The sequence below is a fragment of the Echiichthys vipera genome (genome assembly GCF_963691815.1).
Source record: "Echiichthys vipera genome assembly, chromosome: 21".
Taxonomy (NCBI): domain Eukaryota; kingdom Metazoa; phylum Chordata; class Actinopteri; order Perciformes; family Trachinidae; genus Echiichthys; species Echiichthys vipera.
Window position 1 is genome coordinate 14,692,244 of NC_139846.1, and position 13,475 is coordinate 14,705,718.

At 37.9% G+C, this 13,475-nt stretch overlaps 3 protein-coding genes across 4 annotated transcripts in view; 1 reads left to right on the forward strand and 2 right to left on the reverse strand.

Annotated features, from left to right (window-relative positions):
* The window catches only part of dok6 (docking protein 6), a gene marked incomplete at both ends in the record, with an annotated part of 48,274 nt that extends 47,434 nt beyond the window's left edge, over positions 1–840 (forward strand). Inside the window, one exon of the mRNA XM_083936379.1 lies at positions 692–840. Within this exon, the coding sequence (XP_083792505.1) occupies positions 692–840 (149 nt within the window). The remainder of the gene's footprint in view (positions 1–691) is intronic.
* A 3,887-nt stretch (positions 841–4,727) lies between these two features.
* On the reverse strand, positions 4,728–10,324 carry cd226 (CD226 molecule; the record flags this gene model as incomplete). Of its 2 annotated transcripts, none has more annotated exons than XM_083936367.1 (6): positions 4,728–4,942; positions 6,331–6,385; positions 7,996–8,098; positions 8,553–8,933; positions 9,104–9,427; positions 10,141–10,204. In XM_083936367.1, the coding sequence occupies 6 exons, from the start codon at positions 10,202–10,204 to the stop codon at positions 4,910–4,912; spliced, it is 960 nt and encodes a 319-aa protein (XP_083792493.1). In that variant the 3' UTR covers positions 4,728–4,909. The 2 variants fall into 2 exon arrangements, with proteins under 2 accessions (XP_083792493.1, XP_083792492.1); XM_083936366.1 differs by lacking the exon at positions 4,728–4,942 and adding an exon at positions 5,386–5,961 and having other exon boundaries at positions 10,141–10,324.
* An 866-nt stretch (positions 10,325–11,190) lies between these two features.
* The window catches only part of rttn (rotatin), a gene marked incomplete at its 3' end in the record, with an annotated part of 33,741 nt that continues 31,456 nt past the window's right edge, over positions 11,191–13,475 (reverse strand). The window contains exons 47-49 of the mRNA XM_083935972.1: positions 11,721–11,824; positions 11,381–11,450; positions 11,191–11,270 (exon numbers count right to left, since the gene is read on the reverse strand). Of these exons, the coding sequence (XP_083792098.1) occupies positions 11,191–11,270; positions 11,381–11,450; positions 11,721–11,824 (254 nt within the window). The remainder of the gene's footprint in view (positions 11,271–11,380; positions 11,451–11,720; positions 11,825–13,475) is intronic.

The following is a 13,475-nucleotide window of genomic DNA, read 5'->3' on the forward strand; positions in this document are numbered from 1 at the left end:
GCCAGCTGTATCAGTAGTTACCATATATGCTATTAGGTTAGAGTTGATAGCGGTGTTGTGCTTTGCACCTCCTGAAATATTAATCACCGGCCACTTCCTCCTTGTTCGGTGCATGATCAGCAGCCTGCCAGCCACTTTATCCTCAACCTACCTCGCCGTGCACATCTCCAAACAGCATTCTAATATATTATTAATGGTCTCACAGTTGCACAGAACAGCCCTCCACCCACCAGTATCCATTACTCCGTCTCAGTGCAGTTAACCAATATGAACTGCAGAACAAATTGGTCCAATTAATTTAAATTAAGGTGGAGAGGAAGAGAGCAGAGAAAGAGGGGAGCAGACAGTCCAAAAAAACAAAAGATGAGACAGTGTGTATCACAATGAAATGAAGCTGCTTATTTGAGGTGAAAGGGTTGATTTTCAAGCACATCTGCCCATCACACTAACTTAGGGTTTATATGTTTGTAAAACGCCTACATCACAGTGCTTTAAGTTATCTTGTATTTAAAAATATCAGCATGGACAGTAGCTAAGCAACAGTTGTACCATAAATATATTCTCTAAGAAAACAGGACATATTGTTTTAATGTAAGGTCGAGTTTAGTGAAACGGATACTTATTTCAAACCTATTTCATTTGAATAAAAACAAGTGCTCTATTGACTCTTTCCACTTTTTTCCCCCCACAGGAAGCAGCCTGACATTGACTTTTATCCCTCGAGCACAGACGTTCCCCAGCTTTCTGTCTGATGAACAGGAGGAGAGCCAGCACCAGGAAGAGGCACCATCGCCCTCTAGTGGCCATGAATCCAGTTGCAGCTTGAGACCCCTTCAATGACAGAGAATTGCTCCACCAAAACTGGACACTTTACCCACCACTGTAGAGAGGATGTAGAAATATGTATAGTGACATGTGTAATATATAATTTCCTGGTGATACCTAAACAAGTGTCAACTGTAGAGCGAGTGGTACACAAAAAAGGATCCCGAAAGGGACTTTTTTTTGTGTTGTGTGACGGCAGTGGTAGCTTCAAAGATCGCACCAAAAATCTGGTTAGTGTAGTTTCAAAGTGTTTTATGTTGTCATTGTGCTGTTGAAGCCAACTGGAGCCACTTTTTTTAATCACTGCATCACACCTTACAAAAAGTTAGAGGTACCAACACTAAGGCCGACTGTAAAACAATGTCTTTTATAAAAAAGGCTTTTGTTCTGATATTGATAAACTCACAAGACTCATTCCAACAATGTGCAGCCTCAGCAACCATTTTAAGAGTAACTCCACCATTTTTGACACACAATCCACCCAAACCTGTACTTCGCTCTCTCTAGAATGTGATATTGATCAATGCCTTACACAGAAACAGCTCGATTGTGATGGCAGTCATGAATCAGCTAAAGCCCTTAATGGGTTACAACCAGCAAAGGGAAAAAAGTCATTCAGAAATGTAGTTTGACAAAATAAGAGCTTTGTCTGATATCAATAAATGCAACCTTCTCACAGCCTCTACTTTAAACTGCCAACCCTACAGAGCAATTTGATTTTAATAGCGTCCTAGTAATATACAATATCTGATAACTGGTTCATAAGGAATAGAAAAGTGGGATGTCGGTGACTAGATGGTGCGAGTTATGCAAAGCAGATGTACATCATGTTGGTTTGTTGCGTTTATTCAAAATTCTAATTTGACTACAGATGAAATTTAGCGAGGAGCTAATTCTGGTATGGCTGAGAGCCGTGCATTGTCCCTGTTAAATAATTTAGTAAAAATAGTAGCATCTACTGACAAAATCTGTGCTCAGTAAAATACACAAAACCCAGCAAAAGTCATTAAAGGAATAGTTTGACATTTAGGGAAATTAGCTTTCTCGTTCAGAGTTAGATAAGAAGACTCATACCTCTAAAAGTTTGTACAGTAAATACGTTTTTTTATACCAGGCTTCAAACATGTTTATTTCTGCTGTGAAGCTGGGCTTTTAAAAATGGGGGTCCTATGGGGATTGATTTGCTTTTGGAGGAACTGCAGTTTTTGGCACTTCGTTTTTCAGCCCTCGAGGTTGCCGCTTGGTTAAATATGAAGCTATTGCCAACAGCTGCTTTGCTTAGCTTAGCATAAAGACTAAAATCAGTTTACCTACAAAATGTTTTACATGTGGGTGAAAATTAAATACATTTATGACACATAATTTGTGTGCTTCAGAGGCACCGATAGTTGGATTATTGAGCTTGCTGTTCCCCCTCTTTCAGTCTTTTTGCTAGGCTAAGTAAGCTAACCAGTAGGTGTTAGCTTAATACTTAGCTTACAAATTTGAGAGTGGTATCAATCTTCTCATCTAACTCTTGCCAAGAAAACAAAAAAAGAATGTCCAAACATATCTCCGCCCATTTTGTTTTCCATTCATTAGCAACAGTATAGAAACGTAGACATTGTATAAGTGGTTGGTGTAATTAAAATAGTCAAGATCAGCCAAAAACCTATCAAATATTTTCAGTGAATCCTTTCTGTAGCTTGTGAGATGTGTGTAAGAAGTGCCTTCCAACACAGACCGCTGAGTGTGAGACCTGACCAAAGCATTGTCTTTGGGCTTTGAGTTTACCATTGTTCATTCTTCAACACATTTTGAAAAGTCTTAAGTTCCTCCTAAATACTGTTGACCCAGCTGTCAAATGCCATGTCACATGTGAAACTCTTAGCAAGATCTAACCAGAGCTCTCTTAAAAGGTTGAGAATGACACTTTGTTGTCTGTTGGTGGCTATCTGCAGACACTTATTCATCTCGTTAAATATCTGTGGTAAAAGTGGCTAAGCTTTTTGTTACATGTCAGATTGAATAAAGGCACGGATCCAGCAATTCCAGCAACAACTTTGAAATTAAAAACACTATTCCAATGACAATCAGTTTGAGGCAGCAAAGCAGTCCTTTAATTTCAAACTTAATCACTTGTTTTTATGTGTTTTGTTGTTCCTGTAAAACTGGAGATAGAAGTACAACCCCTTATTTTGTGTTGAAGTTAAGTTTCACAGTCAGTCACTTTATTTTTGTATGTTGTATTTAAAAGAACTCAACCTTAATATTAATTTGAGCCTCAAAGTGCCCATCTACAAATGTGTCTGCATCACAGAGCCCATAGTAACAGTATATAGACAGACAGTTGTTGACGTATCCGGCCACAACTCTGTCCTAGTTGTCAGTCTTAGCTCAATGTGGTTTATAAATGTATGTAAAATAGTTCCACTACATCTGGAGCAGTAGAGCAGTACTAACTGAGAAGACTGGAGAAAGTTCTAGTTGTGTTTATCATTTGAAAATGTATTTGGTTATTGTAGCCACTCACTTGTTAGGTATGAGGTGTCATCATCATTTCTGTTGTTACTACAGTATATGATTGTATTTGTGTCTATCACAATTTGTGTTCCGTTTCTGTCAGATTATATGTTAATAGCACTTTGGATACATCAAGTGTAGGACTACAGTTTTCACTAAATGTACATATGTAATGTTTTTGATGATAAAAAGGTAATAAATTAAATGTTCTATCATGTATCAGCATTTGTTTTACGCTAACAGGAATGCGGAATGCAAGGTAAGTAATGATCGAAGAATTGTTCAACTTTTTGGGAAATACACTTATTTGCTTTCTTGCCGAGTGTTACATGAAGAAGATTGATACGATACACTTGTATGTAAAAAGCTAAAGGCAGGCTAACAGCCAGTTAGCTTAGCTGTAGCACAGAGACTGGAAACAGGGCTAACTAGACTGGCTCCAAAGATAACTAAATCCACCTACCAGCATCTAATGGGGGGTCATCCCTATGTTCCCCGGTCGCATTTTGTTGGGGTTAGGGGTTACGGTTAGGGGGTAGTGCCGAATTCCCCGGTAAATTGTTGGGTCTGTGTAAATCATAAATAAGTCATAGAATGTGGTCTGTAACTATTCTGTAAAGTGTCCGAGATAACTTTTGTTATGATTTGGCACTTAAAATAAAATTGAATTGAATTGAATTAAATAGGCCAGGTAGACCCTGATTGTGGCAAAAATAATAGACCGGGAACATAGGACCCTTTTCTGGAAAAAGACCACAGTCATGTGACATGTTTATTCTTGAAAAAAATATTTTCATTTCATTATTTTGTTTCGTCCCTGGTGTAAAGGCCTTTATAGAGGACTATTCATTCATTGACTGGTCACAGGAACTTCCTGTAGTCTATCAGGATTCCAGGAAGTTGCTGCTCTCAGCTAAGACTGTCACAAAGCCCCCTGTAAAACCACAAATTGTAATTTTACACATACTGATTTAAAAACAAGACAAAAAATGTTACTTAGTTACCTTGTGCTTTCAAGCACAGACAAAGCCAGGCTAGCTTCACAGTTTTTGTGCTAAGCTAACCGACCGTTAGCAGTTACTTCAAAATGTACCAAACAGACATGTGAATGGTATCAATCGTCTTATCTAATGCGCAATAAAATTGAGTTTTCCAAAAATGCAAAACTATTTTCTGTAGAATTCAATCATGGGGATGACAGATCTTCAGTTTCACAGCAAATCATTTGGTTTCCTAGAAACAAGTTTCAGTCAAGGTTTGATTCTTTCTGTTAAGTTTCCTCTGATCACACCCCCACTTCACAGGAACTCAATGAGGTAGTGTAGAGGTTATGACATTGTTTTATTTATACCACATGGGAGTCATTTACAGTCACACACATCAGTTTCTGTATTGCTGGTCACACACAGTCACGTATCACAGTCAAATGTACATTGGCAGCTTCTACCATGTTTCCAGGAACAGCGAGATGAGAGAATGAAGGTAAAAAGTTGGGATTCCAAACTATATTGTCCCTTAATGTTCCACATTTTTAGCTTGTCCACATTTGTCTTGTTTCCTAGCAGGATAGCCTGCATATCCATTACTGCCTCTGCCACTGCCACTGCCTCCATTTCTATCGAGATAAATGAATCACATTACACATAAACGACACACCACTTAATAGTACTCCCATAAACCTTAAATATTAATTAACAGAAGCATATAGGCAAGATTATTATCTTACAAAATAATGAATACAACTTGGAACATTTAGCTTGACTTAAAAATGACATTGTTTTTTTGTTTTACGCGGATTAAAGAGAGAACCAACACATTCATCAATAATCAGTAGATAGACAAAGTATAAGGAGCTATACACTAAAGCACAGGATTATGTCATTAGAGTTTATCTTCTATAATAAGAGCGTGCTGTAACTAGAATGCAGCCATCCTAGACGGAGAGCCCTTCGGGGAGGCAACAGTCTCAAGAGATGGTACAGTGCTGAGTGACTGCTTTTCTTTTTTCCGTTAGATGATTAGACACTATTGTCAAGCTTTGAATGGAAACCAGGAGGGATGAAAGTAAAAGGAGAGCAATTACACAGGCTTTTGTCAATCGTTTTACTCATGGGTTACGCAAGTGAAAAGAATGATTATACAGGCTTTTGTCTGCTCTCACTGCATGACGGTTTCTGTCAAATATTGTTTTGCCCAAAACAAATATTTCCTCAACAGTAATTATGAAGTACATACGACATTTAATTAGTGGGAGCAAGGATGGAGACAAACAAACCCGTCAGCTTTGTGAGACTTACATGAGCGCCAGTTTGTTAACTAATTTCAAACCACAGTATGAATATTAATCAGCGTCAAAGTGAGCCCTGCATCTTATTAAAAAGAAATCAAATAATTAGAATGAGAGCTTGTCAATATACAGAACATGGCATCAGAAGCCACTGTGTAAGAATCTGCTTTGTTTGGGGAAAGACTGCACTGACATTATGCAGTATGTCATATTTATGTACGCTGATTTATTTTGTAGGTGGTTTTGTGCGATCGTACAGTCTGTAGGTTGGCATAGACTGGACAATTTCTTATCTGTCTGGACTTCTTTGCGCTCCGTGGGCACACAATGTTCTCATAGAGGTTTGGCTGTGAATATGAGGTAGATTATATTAGTATGTGAAGTGTTAGACAAGGACATGTGACGGATGATAAAGGAATGAAAGAGCTTGGCAAAAATAAAGAACATTTCCATATTAGTGGAGTATAGAAAATTACCATAGTACATTACAAGCTTTCATTCTCCAAATCCAACACACTGTCGGTTATTGCAAAGCAGCAAGCAAAAATGCAATGTATCAGGTTACATGATGACAGTATGGGTTGTATCGAGCATGATTAATGATAAAGTGTAATGGTTTTATAATGAATTGCATGTCTGAAGAGAAGGTAAGGAAGGGCCTTAAAGGTGTCAAGTGTAAAGACAAGAGTAGATATGATTACTAATGTAAGGCTCACCTGTCTCTGAGATGGGTGCAGTTTTACTCTGTACTCCTCTCTCCTGTTCTTCTTCCTGGGGAGATTATTGGACAAAAGTAATCAAATAACACTGGAGGTAAAACTAAAAAACAAACAGGATTTCATAAAGGTAATGGCCCAAAGTTCATGAAACTTGTTGGAAGGATGCAGCATGGGTGATGGAAAAACCCATAACATTTGCAAACTGATCCCAATAACAGGGTAGATACAAAAATGTTTTTTTTTTTTTTTAACATTGGCCCTTATAATTTTTATATGTAGGCCCCTATAGGTGTCTTCAGTAGTAATAGTTACATTTTTAACCATGCTAGCAGCTACTTGATCTAAGGATGTTAGTCAGTGAACCACCTTTTAGATGGAGATATAATAACAACTATATGATGGATTGCTATAAAATGTTAGGGGGGTTAGGATTTAGGGGTAGATGCTAGATTGTACCCACAGAACTAAGGGCATACTGCACAGGCATCAACACAGATGGTTATTTGAACTTATAAGTTTTAACCTTATGAGCCATAACCCTAACCCTGTCTTTTAACCTAACCTTAGACTTCTCTTTATTGATCCCTTTGGGATGACTCCTACAAGGAAATGGGATTTCCAGCAGCTTACAGAACACTTGTGTGGAAAATAAGTAAGGTATAAAAAATACAGTACAAGATAAACAATAAACTCTTCGCTAAATAAATATAGAACGTAAAACAATAAACAGTAAACGGTCGACTCTTAGTTAAGTATAGAAGGTAAACAATAGACAGTAAACAATAAACTCTTAGCTAAATACATATATATAGTAGATAGAATTATAAAGGTAAAATAAAAGTTGACTTGAGTTTTGGATTAAGTTGTTTCACAACAAAGAAAAAGAGTGTCCATGTGTGTATGAGTAATTATTAAATGCTTAACCCTTCATAGCTAACGTTAGCTAGCTGCTAACTTGTTGACACTTGCGGAGTATGCCAGATTCGTTCGGTGACTTTGTTCGGTGGGCACGATCTAGTCCCTAAACCACAAATGTTTCCTACAGGAGGAGTCGACATAAGACATGAGATGAAGGGAACACAATTAAAAAACCTCTCTCTCAGGCTTTTCCCTAATCTTTGATTATCAATAATTTCACCTCTTTTGGTGTATTGAAATCATTTAGATCAAACAAGAGAAACAAATTGCCCTTTGGTTGAGGTGGTAGACACCGCAGACACTGCTTTGTTTTAAGAGGTCACAGGCCAAATAGTTTGGGAACCACTGCTCTGTCACCACCATGAAGTTGACTTGTTTTTTAGGTAAATGTATTGACAACTATTGGATGAATTGCCATTAAATACAGTATATCCTAATAACTTAGGTGATTCCCCTCACTTTTCCTCTAGCTAGTTTTCACTTATCTCAACATCCACTTGTTTGCCTCAAAATCATAGATGCCAGAAGATAAATCTTCGATCCCATGACTTTTCTTCTAGCCCCGATATGTTGATGGTTCTGGTTCTGGACATGTCTTGTACAGATATTGTATCACTTTGACATTTTTCAAAATACAAAGATCCAAGCACTTTCTATCAATAAATAGACCTGTATTCCACAATTACAACTATTTTCTTTCTTTGCTAAAGATATATGAAACCACACTGTGGGATCTCATCTTACCTGTGCTTCACTGCTAAAATGATGATGGCAATGAGTAGAATAAGCCCAGCAGCTCCAACCCCGATGTAAATATACATCATGTACAAGGCAAGGCTGATTCCAGCTGAAAATGGCAGAAAATAATGAAAAAATACCACAACAACCTAGAAGCAATTGGTTTTCTATTGGAGAGATTAACAGAACCGTGCGGTTTTATTCATATTTGAGATGAATGACATGTATATCTCGCACTTATTGTTTCATGACTCACAGATACACCATAGTAAAGCACACGTACTGTGCAGACCCATTTTCAAGTAACAGCATTTGTAACAGAGTGTGTGTCACGGGATATTGTGGTTTTAGCAGGTGTGAATCTCTTTGAGTCTGCTGAATTGTTTCAGATAAACATCAGCATTTTTTTACTGTATTCATTATGTTTCATCAATCATTGTACCCTGTGAGACATTTGAATGCATAAATCATTTTAAGTATCAAATCAGCTATCATCCAGCTATATTGTGATGTACTTATATGTGCACTGTATGTTAATTACTACATGATGTCTGTCTTTGTACCTGGAGGGGGCACAGTGAGCAGCACAGTGGTGGTCCGCACGCCCACATCCGTGCTGAAGGTGCAGCGGTAGAATCCGCTATCTTCCTGCACAACACCTGTCAGGTGCAGACTGACATCCAGGCTGTCTGCACAGCTAACCCTGCCCCTGTCGCTGTAGTCCTCGCTCACCAGGCCCCCTTCCACCTTCTTACACACTCCAATGATGTACCATGGCTGGTCATGCGGCATCTTCTCCAAAATGACCTGGTAAACGGTACCATTGTGCTCGTGGTTACAGCTGATGGTCAGGTTGTTGTTCAGCTCTGCTTCCAACTCTGTGTCCGTCTTAACCACCTCCGGGGTGGGGGCCTCTGTGCTGTTGTCTTCTTCTGGGGGTTCATCTGTAAACACATGAAGGTAGGGGAGGACACACAGGAAATAGCTTGTCAAGGAAGGAAACAAATGTAAATGTGTGGTGGAAATGAAAGAATCCATACTGTTTCATTTGCTGTATCATTCAGTGATGGTTACTCAATATTTCCACCTTAGTCTTTTCCGCCAAATACTTTACCTAAATCTTCCACCTGAATGTTCTTCGTCCAGGGGCCTTGAGGGAAAGTCTGAGCAGAACAGTGGTAAACCCCGATATCCTGGTGGGTGACATTCCTCATGGAAATACTTCCGTCCATAGGCGTGGTCTTCAGGAACTCTATCCTCTCCCGGTACTGGTGAGAAAAGGCCACTCCATACTCTGGATGGAAAACAGCTACTGGATCCTTGTCTGGTACTTTTGTCCAGGACACCATGCTGAGGTTGCCGTCCCAGGGACACAAACAGTCAAGAACCATCCCTTCCTCCAGACGGACTGTAGCAGCCTCCATCTCCTGGACAGCAACTAGATAGAGCACATTTTTTTGTTTATTTATAATCTGGACACAATCTGCAAACCATGAGTACTATAAAGGATCTCTAAATGAACCAAGTGAATCTAAATTCTATCATAGAAACACCGGTTGTAGGATTATAACTGATTATATTTTTTAATTCTTTGTACATGTATCATGTCAAAATTCTAAGCTTCTAAAGTGAAAGAAATTGTTTTCGCCTAACGTGGCAAAAAAACCCAAACTATTCCCCTTACATCTCTCCTACTAGAAGATTAACAGAGCCATTCACAGCTTTGAGGCCATCCCTCAGTAAATGGTAATTAGACTAATTTGAGCCAGCACACATAAATGCAACTGACAATAGTTGGTGATCAAGCTTCCAAGTTTTCAAAGCCTTTCATCCGAGCTGAATGACAACTGATTTCAAGTCCAGTGATGCCCACGGGAGAGTTCTGCCAGGTTTAGAATAATAATGTCTCACAAAACTCACAATAACAAGTTTTCCTGTCATTTTAAATAAAAACTAATTATCGAATAAAGGAATGCTAGTTTTAATTGCCTTTTATAAATGAAAGCTCAAACTGCTGAGACTACATCAAGAATATTTGACTAAGACTCTAGACTCTTTTCAGAGTGCATGCCACTTTCAACAGCCATATAACACACTACCATTCATGAATCTACTATAAACTTTAATAAAATATATATATCAGCTCCATACCTTTAAGAAAAGGAAGAAAGATGAGTACCACAAAGTACCAGTGGTCCTTTTGTACAGCGTCCATCTTGCCCCACCGAGGGAGAATGAAAGCTGCATTGATGAGAGGAGGAGAAGCACCAGAGCTGCACTTCCTGCTAGCTCTCTGGCTGCACAGAAACACTTGAGCTACTGGGGCACACTTCATGGTAGCCCACTGTTAGCTCATTCCCCACAGAGGGGCACTTCATCACTAGGATGGGAATGGGAGGCAAGCTTATGGCATAATGTGGCACGGTGGGATCCATGTTTTCTAAATTGAACCGACATTACCCTCAGATACCTGAAATTTTGAATTAGGACTTTTGGGTATATTTTCTAGCATTTCATAAAACTTAAATTGATGACTAAAAGTTGGAAAAAATATATACATACATTCCCTGAACATCATCTGGTGCCATCATCAGGTTCAGTTATAGCCTGCAAAATGAATTGCACATCACTGTAATTTGTTTTTACTGCTAATTAGCTAAGTTAGCATGCAAACTAAGCTAAACTAAGACGGTAAATATTACAACTTTTAAACAGCAATATGCTAGTGTTTTCATCAAGCATGTTAGCACGTTGATATTAGCAATCAGTTTAAAGTCTCATATTATTCATTCATATTTGTATTCTGGGTTTCTACCAGAACACATTTGCATGGTTTAATGTTAAAAGAGAGTGAGAGAAAAGAGAAAGAGAGAGAAGAGAGGAGAGAGAGAGAGAGATGCAAAGCAACCACATAATTAACATTGACTATAATAATATCTATATCTTAATCTTAATATACTAGAATGACATGAACAGCATAAATAATGGCAGCTATGGTGATAGAAATATGAATAATAATAGCTTTGGTGGTGGTAATGATTATATGATAGAATTATATGAATAGTAGCAATAACCGCTGTAATACTAGACCACAGACCATAAAACACAGTATTTAAAATATGCCACTCTGCACTTTAATATAAAAAATGATTCACAGTATGAAGTATAAAACATGATACAAAACAAACAATATAAATACAATCAGTTAGTGAGCAGCTGGGAAAGGTTTTCAAGGCACTTCAACAGGTATGCACTCATAGGATCCTGCTTGGCCTCTGCATCTGTAGTGTATAGAAAAACGGAACAATTGTAAGAATAGGACATGCAAATATTCACATTCAGAGTCAGGGCAGGTGCTGCTACGTCTTCATCAAAGTGAATAAATGCATACCCTTCTTAGAGATGGTACGTGCCTCCTCAATTCTCAATCGAACAGAGGGACACTTCAAAGTAGTCTTAGCCTTTGAGGGGAAATTAGAAAGACAGATTAGGGAGAGTTGATGTGTCAGGAAACCGCAGAGATTTTTTGGTTTATAATCAGGAGATTAAAAAGGTTAGTCATTTCTTCTGTATGTGAGGGGGACAATGAAGCTTTCGAGCAGATTTATTGTTTAGGATCAGACGGAGTGAAGACACCACAGGATTTAATTTGACATAGATCACCAATAAACCCCGATACCCTACTAAAATAAAGTTTTAGTGCTTGGATGCGCGTGTGTGCGTGTATGTACCCTCTGATTGTTATGGAGCAATGCCCAAAGTGCAGATGCTCCCATGGAGCGAGTTTCTATCTCTTTACTGTTCAGACAGCACAGCAACACCTTTATGGCTTTATCTGAAAGAAAAATGTGCAGATAATCAGAGGCATTCATCAACTTCAACGTCAACCATAAAAAAAATTATTATTTATCATTATTTCAAAATTACAACAACAGTACCCTTTAAAATTATCTTAGGTTTCAAAACAGATAGTATATTAGCTGTATTACATATACATATATATATATATATATATATACACACATATTTACGCATATATATATATACACACACATATATATATATATACACATATATATTTATACATATGTATATATACATATATATATATACATATATATATATATATATATATATATATATTAATATATTTGAAACTGATGACCTGGATAACACAACATATCGGCATTTTTAGGGACAAATAAACAGTAAACTAACTAGTTTCACCACAGTTATTATCTGGGTAATTTCCTCATGACTCATAGCAACATTAGTTCGACATTTTTCACTCTTTTCCTGCAAGATGATAGATTGATTAAGATCAGACTGTGTGCACAACATACACAGGAAATGTGATATTTCCACAGGAAACAAAAACCCACCTACATTGTTGCGAGGGTGGGTGGGTGGGTGGGTCTTCTTCTTTCTTAATCCATCTATCTATCTTAGAATAATTTATCTTTGTATACCTGCTGTATTCTTTACATGTATTGAATTTCAATGCTGTGATTTTCTTTTCAGCCTTCAATCTGAGTCATCGCAGGGCAGCTTGAACAATCAAATAATAAAAATACCACTTCATGTATGATAACTTAAAATAAGTAAACAGGATATTTAGCCTGCAAAAGCTATCCTTCATAGGATGATTGGATACTATGACATGGCCGACTCTAAGGAGTCTGAGGATTTTGTAGATATATGTATATGGTACACTGGAGATTCCAGTTAAGCATATGATTACAAAACTTTGAATGAAGTATGGAAGCTGCAAGGCCGATGTTTTTATTCATTAGATATGCAATTTCAGGAAATATTCTTGTGAACAGAATAATATGTTGTGTGTCTAACCTGTTCCCATTTTTCTGTTTCTTATATGTGGAATATAATATGACGGGTTGTACATGTCACTGTAATTGTTGAAAGACACTCACAGGAGTGCACACAGAATGGGCAGAGCATTAAGATTAATGTTGTAAGATGACGTAGGTTCAGAAGGACCAAAACGTTAGTATTATGAATAAATTGTGATGCTATGCAAGGGCAGTGTGTAGGATTTTTTTTTCAACAATTTGTCTGAACTTTTAATAGAAATACAGCCACAGACTTAAAAGGGATACTTTAAGATCCAGCTCTGTCATGGCAGTGTGGGCAGATGAACGCCGTTTGTTTTCCCTACGAGGTGGAAATCCCTGCAAAAGGTAGCATTGATGCTCTAAGCTGCGGCCACAGAGTGAAGCCAAACTCTGTTCATCTGCCCACACTACCATGACACAGAGCTGGATTTAAGTCAGCAAAATATCTCTTTAATCGATGCATTGTGCATCTTAACTCCCACTGTGGTCTGTTGTTGTCACAGAAGCAAAATTAAAGACATTGTAGCAAGATTCAGCTGCACTTAATGACACTGTGGACACCAAAACCCTGACATATATATCTATCCAAATAACAAATGTGCATTTTCACTTTCATATCCAGCCCTGTGTGAT